General features: G+C 40.6%; 1 protein-coding gene across 2 annotated transcripts in view; it reads left to right on the top strand.

Moving 5' to 3' along the window:
- ULK2 (unc-51 like autophagy activating kinase 2) overlaps window positions 1-19,367 on the top strand; it is an 82,516-nt gene that overhangs the window by 40,173 nt on the left and 22,976 nt on the right. The window contains exons 13-16 of one of the 2 annotated variants that reach the window (XM_036766247.1): window positions 2,642-2,813; window positions 12,788-12,851; window positions 13,107-13,193; window positions 17,974-18,108. In XM_036766247.1, coding sequence (XP_036622142.1) covers window positions 2,642-2,813; window positions 12,788-12,851; window positions 13,107-13,193; window positions 17,974-18,108 — 458 coding nt within the window. The remainder of the gene's footprint in view (window positions 1-2,641; window positions 2,814-12,787; window positions 12,852-13,106; window positions 13,194-17,973; window positions 18,109-19,367) is intronic. The other variant, XM_036766248.1, reaches the window with a different exon arrangement.

Here is a 19,367-nt window from a genome sequence, read left to right as displayed (position 1 = left end):
GATTATAGTGATAGCCTGCTGATTGGTTTTCCTGCTTCCATTTGGTCTCCTCTCTTCTTCATCCTCTACAGAACTTCCAAAATAACCTTCCTAAAGCACAGGCCCAACCATGCCACTCACTGCAATGCTTAGAAATCTTCAGACAAATCCCTGAGCCTGTCCCTGCATCCCTCCAGGCTCCATCTCCTGTAGACTCTCCTTCCCAGCCTATCTGTTCAGCTTTGGTGTTCCCTGGTCCCGGAATGCCCTCTCTCTCTTTGTACCTCATGGAATTCTCTGCTTCCTTGCCTTGGGAAACCTTTGTCCAGCCCCCAGGGGTTCCATGCTCTTTGTTTGCTCAGATTACTCTTTCATATACTTACCTGCGTGTATGTTTTGTTTGTCTTCCCCAGTTAGAATGTAAGTTCTCTGAAGGTAGGGCTGCATTTTTGTCAGGGTATTAGAACAGTGCCTTGCTCTGATACTTAAGGAATGCTAGTTAAATTGGATTCATGGGCCCAGTGTTTTTATAAGAGGTACCAAAAGCCACCCTTGACAAGGAGTAAGCTATGATCTCCTCTCTAGGCCAGCATTTTCAAGTGCCTGATTCACTATTTTCTCACACTTTACCTTGATAAAAAATTGTTAAAATTCCATAAAAGCCCCCATGCAAATGTAAAGATTGTGGCTGTTGCCTCCATTGATAGTGTTTTGGGAAGTTCTCTTCCCCTTCTCCAGACCCTTTTGGAAAAGCAGAGCTGGGTCTGATTGAAAAGTACATTCAGGAAGTGATGAGGAAATTAAGGCTTGATGAAAATTCCTTGGTCAAACAATTGCTGGTCGGTCCTAATTTCACTTGACTTGCTAAAATAAGATGGCTTTGAAAGGTTTGCTCTGAAACAATTCTACAAAATTGTTGTATTAAATAAAACACAAGGACCTATTTCAGAGAAACCTATTTTCCTATAAGTAAATGAATTGCTGCTACATAAAATGAGAGACACATCAAATTAAAGGGCGCCCTGGGGAATTGGGAAATATAGAATAGCAACTAGGTGAGACTGGGCTTTTTGGGTCAAAGGTTCACCTTGAATCCCTCTGTACCACCCCTTTTTCTTTACTACTAAGGCAGCCCCTAACTGAATTGTAGAGCTTGATAACCCTACTGAATCCTACTGTTCTTTGGGTTCCATCCCTCTTGACAACATCTCATGCCGAATTTTCGATGACATTGAACTCCTCAAAGAATCCCAGGGTCGTGTAAGTATGGGGCTCATTTGTCCCCAAAGGGTAGGCAGAGTTTCAGTAAATTCTTTGGGAAAGGGACCTTCTAGAGGGCCCTGGAGAGCACAGATATGTTAGGAAGGGAGAGGCTCAGGCTTTGTATACAGATAGGTTACAGTTTTTGAGGGACTCAAGGGTCTGTGCAAGGTCAGATGACTGCATAGAGCTTTTAATACAGGAACTTGCATTATGTGTGGACTGGGCTAGGAGGAAAGAGGCTGCAGCCCTTGGGGAGATCAGCCAGATGTGAGCTGTGTCTGTAGTACATGACCAACACACAAGTTTATACAGACCTGCCTGGGGCTGGGGGGAAATCTGACTGATCAGTGATGATCTAGAGCCTGATTTCAGACTCTCATAGAATTAGCTGAATGGTCATCGGCAGCTTGGGCAATAAACAAGTTACTAAAACTGACTGAGGAAACGTTTGTTTAATCCAGAAGGTCAGTAGATTATAAACTGTCCATTAGATTTGGGATTCTTGGATCAGGTAAATACCCAGTTTGGGCCTAATGGTACATGGAACCTGGGTTGGATTGCTTTGTGTTTGAATCTCTTGCTGGGCACTATTTCCAAACTTTCCTTTACTCCCCCATGCGAGGTTTTCCAAAGCCTTGATTCTGTTATTATGGATGAAACTTGAAATTTTTAATGTCCTTTTTCCTTGTACTCTGGGTTGAAACAACCCAAGGTTATGAATTTCCATTTCTTCATTTTATATATAGAAACATCTGTCATTCTGATTGTTTCTTTTAGTTTAGTTCTTTTATGGTGAAACAATTCTCTGAAATGTTGTAAGTTTAAAATCTTTGGCTGCTTCCTACAAACTACATAAAATTTTCTGAAGAAGTCCTGGCAACTTTAAAATACTTAAAATAATAATAAAAATAATAAAAATTTAAAATATAGTTTAAAAACTATATGTTTCCCCCCGTCACCTGTATATCCCAATAGATCCTTTTCCTGCCCTTCTTCCAACCCCCTTTGCCATCCCTTATAATAAAGAAAAAAAAATCAGTTCAGCAAAACTAGCCAACACTTTGAAAAAGTCTCCCATCCTTGGCAGGGTTCCACACTCATGTTTCCTCACCTCCACAGAGAATTGGAGGAGGTCCCATTCTAGGCTTTTTCTTTGGGGCCCAGCCTGTTCATTATATTATTAGAAACCTTTAAATAGCATGTATGGGCAAAGATAATTTTGGTTTTTTTTTTCTAAGTGCAAAACTTTTAAAAAATAGGAACTTGTGAAATCTTACTTGGATTAAAATTTTGCTTTGGACCCTTTTTTTTGTGAAAAAGTTTAGAATATTCATAGTTACATTGTTTGCTGTTGCTTGAATTTAGTCATTGGGCTAGTTTTTAATTTTGTCATCTTCAGTCCCTTCCAGATATGCAGCACATTCAGGAAGACAACTTATCTTCCCCACCCTTGGGTCCTCCTAACTATCTCCAGGTCTCTAAAGATTCTGCCAGTACTAGTAGTAAGAACTCTTCTTGTGACACCGATGACTTTGTTTTGGTTCCACATAACATTTCATCAGATCACTCATGTGAGTATTCTTTCTATTTGTGCACTGAAGGATATTTTGTTTTTTAAAATAGTTTCTATATCTGAATATTTCTTGTACTTTATGTCAAACCACCTTCTCATCTGTAGAATGAGCTAGTGTACTGAATGGTTTCTAAAGTCTCTTACAACTCTTAAGATACTGTATCTTATTCCAGGGTGCCATTTGTTGATTTATTAATGGATTTTTAACTCTGCAGAATTGTTCCTTTATCATGCTAGACTTATGTTAACTTTCTAACAAGGAGGAGTTAGTTTGGGATCTAAAGGTAGAAGGAAACTTTAGAAGAAATGATTACAAATTGATTTTATTCTTTGTTCAAAGATAAAGGAATAGGAAAGGTAAAGGAAGGAAGGATATAGTATAATAATAATGGAAGGGAAGGGGATAATTAATGTTTATATAATGCTTACTATGTCCCAGACATTGGGCCAAGTTTTTACAAATATTCTATTTGAGGTTCACCATCACCCTGGGAGATAGGTGCTATTGTGATCTCTGTTTTACTGATGTGGAAACTGAGGCAAACAGGTTAAGCATCTTGCTCAGGGTCGCACAGCTAGTATGTGTCTGAGGGCTGGATTTGAACTCAGGTTTCCTGATTCCAAGCCCTGTGCTTTGTGCATTGCACCACTAGCTGCCTATGAAAGTTAGCAGGAAAGGAAAATGAAATTTAGGAAATCCAGTGAACCAGGATGAGTATATTATTAGGAAGGATGCATTGGAAAAAGAACTTTGAAGGTGACACGGAAAAACCTGTAGGTTTGGGAACAAGGTACGCTTTGTACATTTTGAAAGTTCCACTAATTCACTGTACTCCTGCCTTTCACTAACTTGTACTGGTTCCGCTCCCATATCACCATGGCATGATGAGCCACTGGATCAGCAACCCTTCCCAGCATGGTGAGGCTAGTCCTTGGACCACAGGACCATTGTCAATTCAGTTATGCCCTTTCCAGCTTGACTCAGCTGACCGTTGGTAGGCATGGCTGCTCCCCTTTCATGGCAGAGCATCCAAGGAGGACTTAGGGGAGTTTGTTGAGCTACAGGAAGAACAAAAAGGATTTTCAACTGAATTGAGTACTCCCCCCCCCCCCAAAAAAAAAAAGGTGGCTGGGAAACCACAAAGAAATAAATTAGGCTAGATGGGTAAAGGTTTAATCAGTCCTGCTGTAGAAGTCTAAGTTAGGGAGATGAAAACTAGAAAGTAGATGTAACGGAGAAGATACACAGGAAGTGGTATATGTTGGTCACTGACATGCGGGCCATCTGCTCTTCTCTTTCCGTCACGTCTGTTGCCACGTTCATCCTCCTTTCAGAACTTGACAAAGGGTGGCAAAAGTAGGAGAACCCTAGTGAGCATGGTGATCTAGGAATGTCTTTATCCACAGGTACTGATGTGGTAGGGAAACAGGTGAGTAGAACAATTCTCACCTGTTCAAGAATCATGAAAACCATCCTCAAGCAGGAAAGTGGAATTCTTATAAAAATGAATAATCAAATTGCTGGTGTCTAAAAACATCGATCCTAGATTGCTTAGGGAATCAGCAGATGTTATTTTCACCATTAGATCTGAGAAATGAGGATAGCAGTCCCAGGTAAGGGTAAGTGTTGTACCTTTTTAAAGAAACTAGTTTGGCTGGCTAAATATTTGATTGGTAAGATGCAGGAACAAATTGTTAAACAATTTAGCAACTGCTAAGAATAGCAAAAGATACCAGGAATCAACCAGTGAGGCTTTCTTAGTGCAAATTATGCCTGACCAATTAAATAGCTTTCCATGATGTGCGATATCAAGGGAGGATCTCAAACACAATCTGTTCAGGAAAATATCAGACCCATTATGTTTAGAATTCTCTTCGATAAGCTAGGAAGGCATAGTTTTGATTATACTACAGTGATAATTGTGAATGAAGCAAAGATTACATGTAAGGGGTGGGTGTAATGGCATTAGCTTGGGTAGACACATTGTCTGGTGTCTCACATGTGATGATCCTGGGATCCTTTTTTTTTATTGAATTTTATTGCTATGTTTTATTTTTATATTACCTAAATGTCCCCTTCTGTATTGCCTTCTTCCTGCTCCCAGCCATCCCATATAACATAGAGTATTTAAAAAAAGAAAAAAAAAAGAATCTGAAGAACCAATCAATAAATTGAACAAAAATCTGAAGGCAATGTATTCATTGTCCCGCAGTCCAAGGTCACTCCTACCTCTGCAGAGGGGTAGTGGGGCCATCTTCTCCTAGCACTTTTTAAGAAGCCAGGCTTGTTCTTTGCACATAACTTTGTTGCAGGCCTTGCCTATATTGTTTTCTTGGCTCTGCTTGCTTCATTTTGCATCAGTTCATCTAAGTCTTTCCATGCTAGTGACTGCCTTGGGGTGTATGACTAGTAGTGGAACCTCTGCCCCAAAGAGTTTGGACATTTTGATCACTGTATTTGGATAATTACAAATTATTTTCCAAAATGGTTGTACTAATGCACATCTCCACCTGCAAGGTGATGGTGTATCTGTCTTCCCACAACCTCCTCAACATTGACTATTCCCATATTTTGTTATCTTTTCTGGTTTGCTGAATATGAGGTAAAACTGTGGGGTTATTTCGATTTGCAATGGTCTTATTAGTGAGTTGGAGCATTTCTCACAGTTAATAGTATGCAATTCTTTTGAGAATTGTTCCTATCCTTTGACTACTTATCTGTTGGAGAATAGCTTTTGGTTCTGTGTGGGTATTTGTGTGTATACATATATAGGTCCATATATATATATATATATATATATATATATATATATATATATATATATAGAGAGAGAGAGAGAGAGAGAGAGAGAGAGAGAGAGAGAGAGAGTGTCTGTGTGTATGTATGTCTATTATCTGTATGTCTTGGATACCAAATCACTGACAAATCTGATACAAAGGTGATTTTTTTCCCCATCTGATTGCTTCCTTATCTTAGATTAATTTTATTTTTCAGAAGCTTTTCAATTTAATGTAATTAAAATCATTCCTTTTTTTTTAAATAATTGCCTCTGTCTCTTGTTTGGTACCAATTCATCTTTTATCAAAGGTATATAATTAACTTTTCTTCTAATTTTTTTTAATGGTATGATTTTTTTTTTTTTTTGGAGAAGAGAAGGCAGGGCAATTGGGGTTAAGTGACTTGCCCAAGGTCACTTAGTAAATGTGTCAAGTGTCTGAGGCCAGATTTGAACTCAGGTCCTTCTGACTCTAGGACTGGTGCGTTACTCACTGCGCCACCTAGCTGCCCCAATGGTATGATTTTTACTATTTGGTTTATATAATCCCTTTTGAGCTTATTGTGTAATACAGTGTAAGATGTTGGTCTCAGCCTAATTTATATCAGACTGTTTTCCACATTTTCTAGCAGTTCTTATCAAATAGTTTCTGAGGCCCATTTTATTGATGAATTAGATGAGGGAATTTGCTAGTGATATTAAATGATTTAGAAGACAAAAATAAAATTTAGAATGGGAAATTTGGAAAATTGGAGATCAGGTGAGAATAGTAGGACAGGTACAAGCAGTATATTTTTAGAGTAGAAGACCAGTCAAAATACAGCAAAGGCAGATACTGGCCAGGCCAAGTAAGGTAGGAAAACACCAGAGCTTAGAGTGAATCATAAACCAAATTAATGTAATTGACTGTGTGTCTTCTATCAGTGTGCTTGTGTTCATAAGGATATGTAGATGGGATAGTGGCTGATGAACTTCAGCTCTCCCCTTTTCCACCCTTTTAATCTTATGAGCCAATTTCATTTATTTCTGTTCATTTCGTTGTATATTGAAACTTGCAGGCTTTTTCTGATATTGTGACCAGTGTTGGCTGTCTATGGCAGGCTTCTGTCTTAGAGTGTGCTTCTTTGAATTGGTCTTCATTCAGAAAATGTCATTTTAATAACAAGCTTGCCAGGCGGTCTGCTGGATAGGAGTCAGGAAGACCTGACCTGGGACACTTACCATGTGGGGACCCTTCCAAGCCACCGAACCTCTGCGTGCCTCACTTGCCTCACCATGGAAAGCCTCTAATTTGCAGGTTAATGGTGAGGTTCAAATGAGATCAGACCTTCCCCACCCCCAGGGTCACATGTTTTATACCAGTAGGTTGTTGTTTTTTTTAAGGTTTATAGAACGTGTTACATCTCTTCTCATTTAAGCCTCCTAACCACGTAGAGCTACTGGTAGGTATTGCTGGTTTGTAGATGAGGAAACCAGGTGTGAGAGAGATCCCTTGACTCCCCTTGTAAGTGACAGGTCCTCGAGCTGAACCTGGATCCATTAGTGCCACATCCACATCTCTTCCCACTGTGCCCTCCTGTTTGAGTCTAGGCTTCTTGTGTACCATAAAGTGTCACTGTCATTTACCAAACTTGGTATGTGACAGTGTTTTAATGGTCGTAGTTAGACACAAGAGAAGCAAATTTAACTTCTTGCTGGTTTTTTATTTAGGTTGGATAGGGCCATTTTTGGCTCATTGGTCTTGCTGTTTCAGAACAAAGACCGTGAGGATCTTGAACTTTGCTGTTTTTCTGCTAAGTTTTTGTCTTGATTTTTAGAAAGACAAAATAATCATAGTTGTGGCTCAAAAGTGTGAAACTAAAGATGGCAGCTCTTAGGGCAGGTTGTTGGTCATGTTAAAAAAATTTACATAAAGCTGCAGTCAGATTAAATAATTGCAGACAAATGCATTTGATATATGTTGACTGCCTTGTCAGAGTTGTTAAAGTAGCTTTGTCAGCTTTATCTGATTTTCTGACAGTTGTACAAAGAAAGATTTTTTTCCCCTTTCATGTTCTTAATCTCTACCTTTTTCTTTAAAAAAAGTATTGGTGCCTTAGTTTTTATATTGCTCATTTCTAGATCCATACCCCACTACCACCCAGTAAGCTTTCCCTTGTAACAAAGGAAAACAGTTAAGGAAAACCAACTGAAGCAAAGCCAGTGGCTGGCAGTGTGGGCATATTCCAAAGCCATGGTCCCTCACCTCTCTCATGAGAGTGGGGAGGTCTCTGAGGCCAAGATCAATTGTGTCATAAGTTATGCCACAGTCCATTCATGTGAGTGTCCTGGGAGAAGGACCGAGATGGAGCAGGAGGAAGCAGCACAGCTCAGTTCTCTCTTACAGCTCTCTGACCAAAGACTGAGGAAGAGCCACAGTGGCTCACATCAGCATGGGAAGGGAGGTGGAGCCTAGAGTTTTATATCTAAGCATGAGTAATAAAAGGGAGCTTGCAGCTGGAATGCTCCGATCCAGACACAAGCTCATGCATCGAGCAAGGACAGAGGCTGAGAGGGGGCAGGGTCACTTGGGCCAAGGCTGTGTACTAGTCAAGGAGAAGAAATTACAGTGAAGGTGTCACTGATCCGGAGCAGGATCTCTGACTTAGCTCAAAGACCCAAGCTTGGTAGGACTTGATGCTTTGTAACCAGGGCAGGGAGCTCAGGTCAGTGTTGAGCCTGCAGTTTTGTCCCTCCAAATCTATAGAACCTTTCAGCTAGCTGACAGCAGCTACTCACTGGCAGTCTCACCAGAAGCAGACCTGCAGTGCTGTACCCAGACTCTAAATAGAATTGGGAGCCAGCAAAACTTAGACCATGAGAACAGCAATCACATTTTGTCATAAAGCTAGGTGTGTTTAGGGGACACTGAAAGTTTGCAGCTTGCTAGCCTGGACCACATTGAGATCCTTGAAAAACATTAACGCTCAGTACCTATAGAAGGCAGCATGCAGATGACTGGGGAATATAGATCAGAACCAGAGGCCCTAGCATTCCTTCCAGAAATGTACAGAAACATTTTTTTTTTAACTCGTAGTCCTAATTCATGCAGCAGGGCTGTAAGATGAGCCAACGAAAATAAGACACCCCTGGTAAAGTGCTCTTAGGAAGCCAGGAACTCTCAGACAAACCTAGTAGAGAACTCCACAGTTTCTATGAGGAAAGCCTTAAAAACATAGCTTAGCCACAAACTCAACTCGAATTCCTGGAAGAAATGAAGCAAGAGTTTAAATATCATAATAAATAAAATGAGAGTCTTAAAGGAAAGACTTGGAAGGAAAATCAACAGCTTGGTATAAGAGGTGTGAAATCTTTCTTAAGTAACAGGCTCCCTAAAAATTAGAATGGACCAAACAGAAGGTAATGATTCCATGAGACAATAAGAAATTGCAAAAACAAACTCAAAGACTAAAAAAGGTAAAAGAAACTATGATATACCTCATATCAAAAGCTGACCTAAAAAACAAATCAAAGAGGAAAAAAAACTGCAAAAATCATTCAATTCCCTAAAAGGTATGATCAAAAAAAGAGCCTGGATATTATATTTCAAAAAATTATGAAAACTACCCAGACCTAATAGAATCAGAAGGCAAAGTGAAATTAGAATCCATCATCATCTACTGAAAGAAATCCCTAAAAAGAAAACTGTAAGGAATGCCACAGAAAAAAATCCAGTGCTTCTGGAAAAGAATTCAAGTACCAGGGAGACAGGCTCACACAAGATTTGGCAGCTGCCATTATAGAGGAGAGAACTTGGAATATAATATTCCAAAAGGCAAAAGATACAGGTCTGTAACCAAGATCAACTCATTCACCAAAACAATATAATCCTCCAGGGAGAAAAAGGAATCTTTATTTTTGTGTTCTTTTCATTTATGTTATTTGGTTGTTGTGTACATCTGGTATTGTGTAAGAAGATGGTGACATCAGGGAAATGATGACGTGACTTGCACTTGACTTTGATTTGAGTGAGAGAGGGCTGTGCAAGGTCACCAGCCTCACTTTCTACTCCAGAGCCATCTGGATCTAGTGACCTGATATTTAATTAGAAAAAAAGGAAAAAAAAATTAAGCTGGGAGTGGAAGACCCTCAGGAGGTTGGTGTTCCAAAGAGTAACAGTTACCATTGACATTCACTCTAAGCCAGGAGGGCCCAAAATGCAGCCATTAGGTGGAGCTTTGGCTGGGACCCAGCTAGTTGGGTAACTCAACTCTCCCCCTCCCCCTCCCCCTCTCCCTCTCCACCCTCCTACTCAGAAGGTAAGTTTTGATTTTTTAAATTTTGGTGGCCAGAAGCTGCCCACCTAACTTGGAGTTTATTGGCTGGATTCCTTCCTCCTCCCTCCTTCCCTCCCTCCCACGTCCTCTGAAGCTAGGTCTCTGCCCAAGCTCCACTTAATGACTGTTGATAAGTGTCTACTTTGTTTCCAGTTTTTATCTACAACAATGAATGATGCTGTGACTTTTTGGGTCTATATAAGGGACTTTTCTTTCTGTCTTTGGCCTCCTTGGGGTTTACACCTTGCAGAGAGATGTCTTTGTTAAAAGGTATGAACAATTTATCCATACTTTTGGGGCACACACAAATGTATTTCATAGCACCGATGTTGGAGGGAACAAACTTCCAGAAGGGGTTGCTGGTATGCCCAAGTAAACAAATTATTGCCTCCAAATGTTAGGGTGGCTCCAGCGTGGTGTGACACTGAGGTTAGGTAACCATATATTTTAGGGGTGCTCGAGACCCCAAAATATCAACAACACTGGATCCTGCTTGAATAAATTTGATTTAAACCTTCTGCCAAAGAAAAAGTTTATTATAGGTTTGCCATAGTGGGTAGTCTTAAGAAATCTCACCATTTGTGCCCATTTTCACAAGTGGGCCAGATTCAATCTACTGAGCTAGATTGAATCTGAGCACCTTCATGAAGGAAAGATGAGACTTAAATACAGAAAGATTGTGGGAGGGATCTAGGGTGGTCCTGGGGTGATGAGAGAAAGGGTTTAGGGAGGGTCTTGAGGGGGAGTCTAAGGAGTATTTTGATGGGACTGGGGTGAGGTCAGACTGGGATTAAGGGTGGGAAATAGCTGAAGGCTACCTGGAGATAACAGACTGTGTAGGTGTGGGGCTAGGCTAGTTTAAGGGTAACAGATTTGAGTTTAGACATTTTGATAAGATCTGGGGTAGGAAATAGCTGGGAAGCTGGAGAGCTAGGCTAGGGTAAGAGTAACCTAGGGATTTGGGCCTAGGGATAATGAAAGGCTTATGGCCTCAGGCAAACACTTCATCTAGTGGGAAGATTCAAGGAGAATTCAAGGGGTTCCCAGGGCCTGTACCCCATCAACATGATTCCCTGGCAAGATAGCCTGATACATGTTAGCATATTAATGTTTATCCTGGACTTAGGGCCTCCCATCCCATCTAGTCCAATATAAGGACCTCACCTCCATGTTCTCATCAGTGCTGTCACTACAGTTGAGTGTGGCTCAGGAGTGGTTTGGACTCCAGTGAGTGGCAAAGGCTGGTAGGGAGAGTTGTAGGATAGACACATGGGGCTGAGAATGAGAACTCAGGTTGGAGGCGTGCATTCTTGCTTTCGGGGAGTATGGGTTTGTGGAAGTCCATGAGGAACTGAGAGTTTAAGATGGGTTCTTAAGGGTTTTGCCAGAGTGTGTTGTTCCATAGCCAATTTCCATGAAGAGCTCCATCCTTAAACTGTTGGCCACCCCCCCCCCCCCATTCTTCTCTTACTGTAGATTTTAACTTGTCATCCACTGTTTGCTAAGGGGATTAACGTGAAAGATATTTTGAGGAGTGGGGAGGAGCCTGAAAAGACTGTAGGTTCTGGATTGTTAAGGGGAGGGTCGGGAATGACTGCTTCATTTAGATAGATAATAAGGGGTGTGGTGGACCTTTATTAACACTTAGTTTACCCTGCTTCACTCCAACTTTCTTGTGTGTTTTAAAACTTTCTTGATTTCTGAAATCTTTAAAATATACCAGAGTAGGAGGATGGGAAATTGCATGCTTCTTATTCCCCTTAACTTGATGTGACATAGGCAAAGTGTGGACAAGATTGGTTTTTGGCTTTTAGAAAGTGCACTGGTCTTTTTGCTGCCAGTTCCAAATTCCCTTTTAGCTTTATATGGTAAACCTAATCTACAAGTACTTATTTAGCTCCTACTTTGTGCTAAGCACTAAGGCAGTGTGGGATAGTGGAAAGAGTGTTGGCTCTGGAGTTAGAGGATGCAGGTTCTTTGATACTGCCCTTTGGACCCTCTCTGGGCCTCACTTGCTCATTGTTTGTACTTCAGTCTTGAAGAGGACCATGACATCAGAGAGGTGATACCATGACATGCAAGTAAATTGGATTTATGTGAGGCAGGGCGGTGCAGAATCACCAGCCTCACTCTTTCCTCCAGAGTTATCTGGATCCAGTGGCCAGATATAGGTCAGGATGACTGGGGATGGCCTGAATACAGTGGGAGACTTTGGCCTTGTTAAGCTAAGATGTTTAACAGATCTGAGCCTGTCTGAGGCAATGTAGTCTGGGAGGGGAAGACCCTCAGGGTTTCTGGCCAAAACAGAAACAGTTGCTGTTTACCCTCACTCCCAAACTGTGATCTAGAAAGGCTTGGGCTGGGACCTCACTTGACTTATTTGCAAATGAGGGGAGTGGCCCCTTCCAGTGCCTGAGTTAATATACTATGGGGATGCTAGGCACCTTGAAGGCCCTTCCCTTAAGGAACTTCTCTTCTACTGGATTTTCATTCTGCTAATAGCTGTTTGCCAGGATTAAAAGGAATCTCTTGATTTTTTTTCCTTTTTATATGATGTGTTATGGTTTTATTTTAAAAGTACATTTTTTTTTTTATTCACAGGGTTATTTCCTGGGTAGGATGTTTTTGTTCTTTAGAGCTATTCAGGAGGGAAGGAGCTCTGGTTCCACACTTGTTTCTGTCCTCAAAGAAGCTTGTAGTGACAGAGATGGGGGAGTCTGAGAATGTGCTTGGGGGTGAGAGGTGGGAGTGACCTGGTGAGGAATATGGAGGAGCAGAGCCCCATTGACCAATGGGCACTGTGGGGATATTTGGTCACACTGGGGGCTGGCTATAAGATTGGCTACTTTTTAGGCCTAACTTTTTTTTTCTTTTTTTAGATGATATGCCAATGGGAACTGCTGGCAGACGGGCTTCAAGCGAGTTCTTGGTGTGTGGAGGAGGGTATGTTTCAACAGATCATTACCAGAATATTCTGTACATTTTCACATTTGTGGCCCAAACTCTGTTTTTTTGGGAACAGTCATGTTGCCAAGGTGCTAGGTTATTTTCTTTTTTTCAATTTTAAACTGGAAACTAATATTCACATCAGAACAGCAACGTGAATATTTTAAATGAATTAACAAAATGGTTTTTTTTTTCTGCCAGTTATTTTTCTCACCTTTTTATCATAGTGCATATGCCTCTTTTTTTAAACAGTTTTTTAGCTGTTTCTGGGAGCTCAGGAACATTACAAAATCCTTCTTCAAACTCTGCTCGATGTAGCCCTTCTAGTTCAGCCACCAGGTAGGTGTATGTGAAGACCAGGTGTATGCCTGGTCTTAAGAAAAGTTTAAATATTTGGTCATTCCAGGTATTTTTCATATAGTAACTGCCTAATCATAATAAAAATAATAGCTTGCATTGACATAGTGTTTGAAGGTCTGCAAAGCACTGTGCATGTTGTTGCATCTGATCCTCAAAACAGCCCTGGGAGGTCGGTGCAGTCATACCCACTGTACAAATGAGGAAACTCAGGCAGACTGAGATTGTCACTGGCGCAGGGTCACGCAGGTAGGAAGTGTTTGGAGCAGGATTCTAACGCAGATCTTTCTGATTTCAGGTCCAGTGCTCTGGCCACTGCATCTCCTAGTTGAGTCTATATATAAAATGATTATAAACTTCTCAGTTAGCACCATTTTCATGTTGTGACAGAATTTTAGACAAAATTTGTGCCTACGATGAAACTTTACTGAAATTTACTTAGGGTAAGAAATAATCGTGTGGTTTATTTTTATTTGCTGCTTAGTCTTAATTAGTAATTTTTAAAAAAACTTTACTTCTCATAAAACTTGTGAAGTATATTACATTAACTGCTAGGTCATAGATTTGAATGCTCATACTTTAGTGTGACCTGGGCAAGATTTTATTTATCAATTCCTATCCTCAAAGAGGTATGGTCCTCTGAAGGGACTCCCACCACTCCCCAGATTTAAAGTATGAGATCATAGACTCAGAACTGTGATAGTGACTGGAGACGTTCTGGTCTTGGCTCCCCATGTTGCATCTGAGGTCCAGGCATGTGAGCCCACCGCCCTGCAGGCACAGAGGATGATTAATTGTCCAGCTGAGATTTTTGCTTGGACCCTCCAGTTCCCAGTCCAGTATCATTTCACTCATCCATGCATTCAACCTGTGGGTTTGCTGATGTGTCTGGTGCCTCTTACTAATAAAGCAAGCCCTTCACAGCAGGAGGACTCTAGAGTAGTGGACGCTACCTGTGAAGTCAGGGACTTGTAGGTTCAAGCTTAGCTACGGTGCGGGGCAGGCCACATCACACCTGGATACCTCAGGACTAACCCTAGAAGTGTTCGATTGGGCTGATCTGCATCAGGAGTTCTTACACCAGTGAAACCACACATCTGCTACTGGCCCTCCTCCCTTCCCCCCAACTCCCCGAAAGTTAAAAGTTTACAGTAGCTTAGCACTAGGAGTGTTGGTGCTAATGGCAAGTAATTGGAAAGCGATATTGAAGATATTATTTAATTATCATTATTTAAGGAATATTTAAGATAATATTAGAAAGTAATATTTAAGTTAAATTCGTAGATTCTCCATCCCACTTTTCAACATCTTGATAGTCTCCATAAAGTCTGATGTCTTCAGTGTCAGAATGTTTAGTGGATTACTGTAGCATTTTCTTTTATTTTACCTAAGAAAAATCTTTAAAATTCTTTGAAATGAGTTTTGGCAATACAAAGTGGGTTTTTTTAATTAATATTTTGAGTTATATGGTTTCCCAGAGGAATGTACATACCTATAATTCAGTCATGAAGCAATAGTGTTGCAGTTGAAATTAAGGTAAACTGAGGCACAAGCTCTAAGCACAGTTTATTAGCAACATGTGAATTTGCCAATAAGCAGAGTCTCAGCCTCCTCAGCAAGCTAAGATCCCCAAATGAGGGTGGACAGATCAGTTTTTTAGACAAAAGGAGAAACATCCAAAAAATAGAGTGCAGCATGATAAATGGGGAAAACAATAGAATTGACTCTGAAGTCAGAAGCATAGATGGGCTTGGGGAAAAATATGATGGGATGGAAATCAGGAATGTGAGGCTATTGACAGCCCCTCTCTCCATCTTGCTAGGGAATGCTGGTTGATTTAGTCTACCTGCAAAAGCAACTAATGCCATATAGACAACCAATTTTCCTCTAATTGTACAAGGACAGCTAGTGGTTATAGAGATAACAGGCTTCTTTTAATTAAAGTAATTCATAGGAAAATGAACTTTTAAACTTAACTCTGAGAGGGAGACTAACCCTATGAACTCCTGAACTTAATTCAAAGACAAAGAAACATGACTTTGGCAGTTTTACAAAATGTTGGCCATGATATATAATAGAATCAATTAACAAATAGAATCATTTCTGATTTTCTCAGTAGGAAGAGAGAGTTTGTACCATACTTGTACTATTTGTAAATAAGCTTTTCAGAGCTGTAACTGTCCTGTCTATAGACATAACATTTGTTTAGGACTTTTTCCATGAAGTTGCCCTGGACAAGTAGAGTTTACTGTGATAGTGGAACCAAGCTTATGTTCAGCAGCGTGCAATGAACAGCTGCTCACTGTTGGTATCAAGAAGTGTGATTCATTGAATTAGAGAAAGGGTCCTTCATGTTAATTCTTCTAGGATATTTGTAGGGAAGTGCCAGAACACTGCTTGTACACTTGAACACGTCTTTAACTTGTTAGCACTAATGATCGACAATGGTTGGGGAATTATCATAATTGGACAGTGTCAGATTTTTTATTTTGTAACAAATCTAGCTTCAAACACTTTCTATTATAAATTTATTTTTAGTTTTCAATACTCACTTCCATAAGTTTTAGATTTTCTCTGCCTCCCTCCCTCCTGCCTAGACAGTATGCAATCCAATATAGGCCCCACACATACATACTTATTGAACATTTTCACATTACTCGTACTGTATAGAAGAATTAGAACAAATGGGAGGAAACACAAGAAAAAAAAAACAAAACAAAACAAAAAAAGAGAGCAAATGGTGCGCTTCAATCTGCATTCAGACTCCATATTTCTTTCTCTGGATGTGAATGGCATTTTCCATCATGAGTCTTTTGGAGTTGTCTTATATCCTTGCATTGCTGAGGAGAGCTAAGTCTATCAAAGTCAGTCATTGCACAGTGTTGCTATTACTGTGTACAGTGTTCTCCTGATTTTGCTCATTTCACTCAGCATCAGTTCATATAAGTCTTTCTAGGTTTTTCTGAAGTCCACCTGCTCATCGTTTATAGCACAATAGTATTCCACTACATTCACGTACCACAACTTGTTCAGCCATTCCCCAATTGACAGATATCTCCTCAATTTCTAGTTCTTGGCCACCACAAAAAGAGCTGCTATAAATATTTTTGTAACACTTTCTATTTTTCCATCCAAGAGGACATCATGGCACAATGAAAAGAGTTTGGAACCAGAAGACCTGTGTTCATATCCCACCTCTTGACAATCCAGTGCCTGTGACAACCTTGGACAAGTCACTTAACTCCCTGGGCCTCAGTTTCCTCATCTGCAAAATGAGGGTGTTAGGCTGAATGACCTGAGGTTCTTCCCAGCTCTCAAGCAATGATCCTGTGATTCTGCCCATTACAGTAAAATGACATGGGTAAAAAGAAGCCCTTGGTGCAGTCCTTGTCCTTGGTTGCTTTTTTGCAGCCTCTTGTAATGCCTTCAGTCATGTTCCCTATTACTGGGAGGATACCCTTTATAGGAACACTTCAGATGTCTGTGGAATCATTGGTGGGAGTCCTTCTGGCATTGCTGGAGATCATATATTCAGTGTTTTTTAGTAATTGGTCATGGCAGAAAAAATATAAAGTCATCACTTGGTAGCTAAGCATCTAGCAGTGAACTTCCCCCTGACAACAGACATAGTCTGCTGTCACACATGCCATGCTCAGTCACTGGCCTGTAACCTTCTAGACACTTATCACAGGGGACTGTAATGAAGGTAGGCACTCTGCAGCTGGCTACTTTGAATGAAAATGCTTTCTGTTTTCCAGTTTCCAGTAAAGTTCAGGTGTACATTTGCCAAAGGTATAATTGTATTGTGACTTTTTTAATCTGAATACCTAAAAGGTAAAGAATGTTTCTCTGACGTTTGAAATCTATTGGTAGGTTTGTTTTTTTAATTTGGAAAACTATTCTAATGGTTAGATAAATATTAATCTCCTTGTCATACTTTAGTATATAAATGCCATTTGTTTGGGGTATTTGAATGTGTGGTCTTGCCCTAGTTGATTCTGTTGGGGAGAGAACTGGGAATTCACAAAGCTTTATTAGGAAAGGAAAAAGCTTAGCAAGCTTTCCTCTTCACACATGGTATTGTTCCTGAGCCATGGTGAGTTTTCAAGACTTGGTTTGGGATTAAAAATTAAACTAGAAATGTGAAATTATCTTGAGTGTAACTTTACATGCATTTCTGATAGTGATCTCTTTGATAGACTTTTCTGTATTTATTAAAACTGAGGTAGGTGGTAGAATCCTTGGGCCTAATTATATGTAGTTCATGTAATTAGACAATAAACAGCATGTGGGCTTTTTAAAGAGGAATCACACAGCATGTTTTTAATCTTGAGAAATTCTGAGGCCCTTGGGCCATCTTACTTATTAACAGCTTTTGTAAACATTCCACTCCTCTTGGCTTTTGAACATCCTGTTATTTTATGCAGTAGATTCTCCTAGACCTATTTTGCTCTCTCATAATGTGCAGCCCAGTTGGAGACTTGGAGACTTTCTCAATTACTGTGTGTGTTTGGTTTTTGTCAGTTCATGTCACAGTTCTTGGTCTTTAGTGGGGGTTGGAGGGATATTTTAAAATGACAAGAACACGATTTAGACATGTCAGTTTTAAAGTCATTGTGTTTCACTTGACCTCAGAAAAACTTCAAGTCATTCCACACACACACATAGAATGTTAAAATCCCTAAATGCCGATGATAGTTCAGGCGAGAGAAGCTGTCTTGTCAGCATTTTTCTTACCTTTGTCAACAAATTGTGGTTGCAGACCATGTCAGCCCTCCCCATCACCTCACAGTGAGACAGCACCTATTCCAGTGCCTACTCAGTTAAGGAATTATCAGCGGATTGAGCAGAATCTCTCCTCAGCCAGCCCTGGGACAAACCCCCATGGTTCTCCGAGGTGAGTGAGTTATTTCTATGACTAGTTGTGCAAATAAAATTGGGTTGATCTCTGTTCCAGACTGTACGTCTTGGTTTGTCTTGTCGATATGAACGAAGTGTTGCCAAGTGAAGCGTCAGGGGTCACATTATGGGAAGACTAAAGTCTCCTTTAATTTGTGGCAGCGTTTCAGCAGCCCTTGCAGACCCATGGGCTTGGGGTGCCCTCATCCTCCATGCTGCCAGCTGATGTCTGTCAGTGAATGAGCAGCAATTAGCTGCCTCTTTTTTGAATAATCTTAACTTAATTCAGCTGGTGTTTGCTGTGTGGGTGCTGGATTATTTTTGCTTTCATTTTCATTTTTGTCCTGGTCCTGTGATATTAGTAGAGGGAACTGCCAGTGAGGAAATTCTCAGCCTCAGTTCTGTGGCCTGTGGTCTTAAGAGAGACACTCTAGAGCAGGAGCTCTTAGTCCAGAAAAGAGGTGTTTCATCCTCATGAATTCATTCTGTTCAGGTACTTGTCTTGTTCTCTCTAGGCTCCCTCCCTGCCCTTCTTAATGATAACAAGACTTTGGTGCCACTGGTGTATTATTCCTCATGGCACCTTCCACAAGTCTGGCCACAGAGAAGACAGTTGATGCACTTGTGGGTTCAAAGCTGCTTGATGCGGTGGCCACAGTACTGGGCTGGAGTTCATCCCCAGGATTCAAGACCTAGCTCTCCCCAAAGCTTGGTCATAAGACTTAAGATGAAATCTCAGTTCCAGCCCATGGTTAGACCACTCCCTTCTATGAGCCTCAGTTTCTTCATTTGTAAAATCAGGGGCTTGGACTAGAGCACTTCTAAGGCCCCCCTTCAGTTCTTAGCCCTCTGGGGACACATATGTCAGTGGGGAATGGATTCCCAGAACATTTACAGTCACACATGTTTCTTAAGAGTTGGTGGAAGTATAAAAAGATACAAAATGGTCATAGGTTGGTTTTCGCTAGAAAATTGATCCCAAATGGTCAGCAGATTGACTTCATTTTGCCCCTTCTAATTAGATCCTGTATTACTGCCACATGTATCATCAGAGGTTTGCTCTTTTTTAAATTTTTTGTTTCATGGTTAAGCAATATTTTATGTTTTGGTGTTTCTTCACTTAAGTGGGCTTAGTATAATGGCAACACAAGAACAGATACTGGCTTCGTTTGTGTGCTTAGCTCTAGGTAGCTGCCAGATCCATCAGCCTTTTCTCCATCCTCATCTTTCTTAACCTCTCTATGCCTTTGACACATG

The sequence above is a fragment of the Trichosurus vulpecula genome, chromosome 7 (genome assembly GCF_011100635.1).
Source record: "Trichosurus vulpecula isolate mTriVul1 chromosome 7, mTriVul1.pri, whole genome shotgun sequence".
Taxonomy (NCBI): domain Eukaryota; kingdom Metazoa; phylum Chordata; class Mammalia; order Diprotodontia; family Phalangeridae; genus Trichosurus; species Trichosurus vulpecula.
Note: the sequence above shows the minus strand (reverse complement) of the source record. Positions and strands in the feature narration are given on the sequence as shown.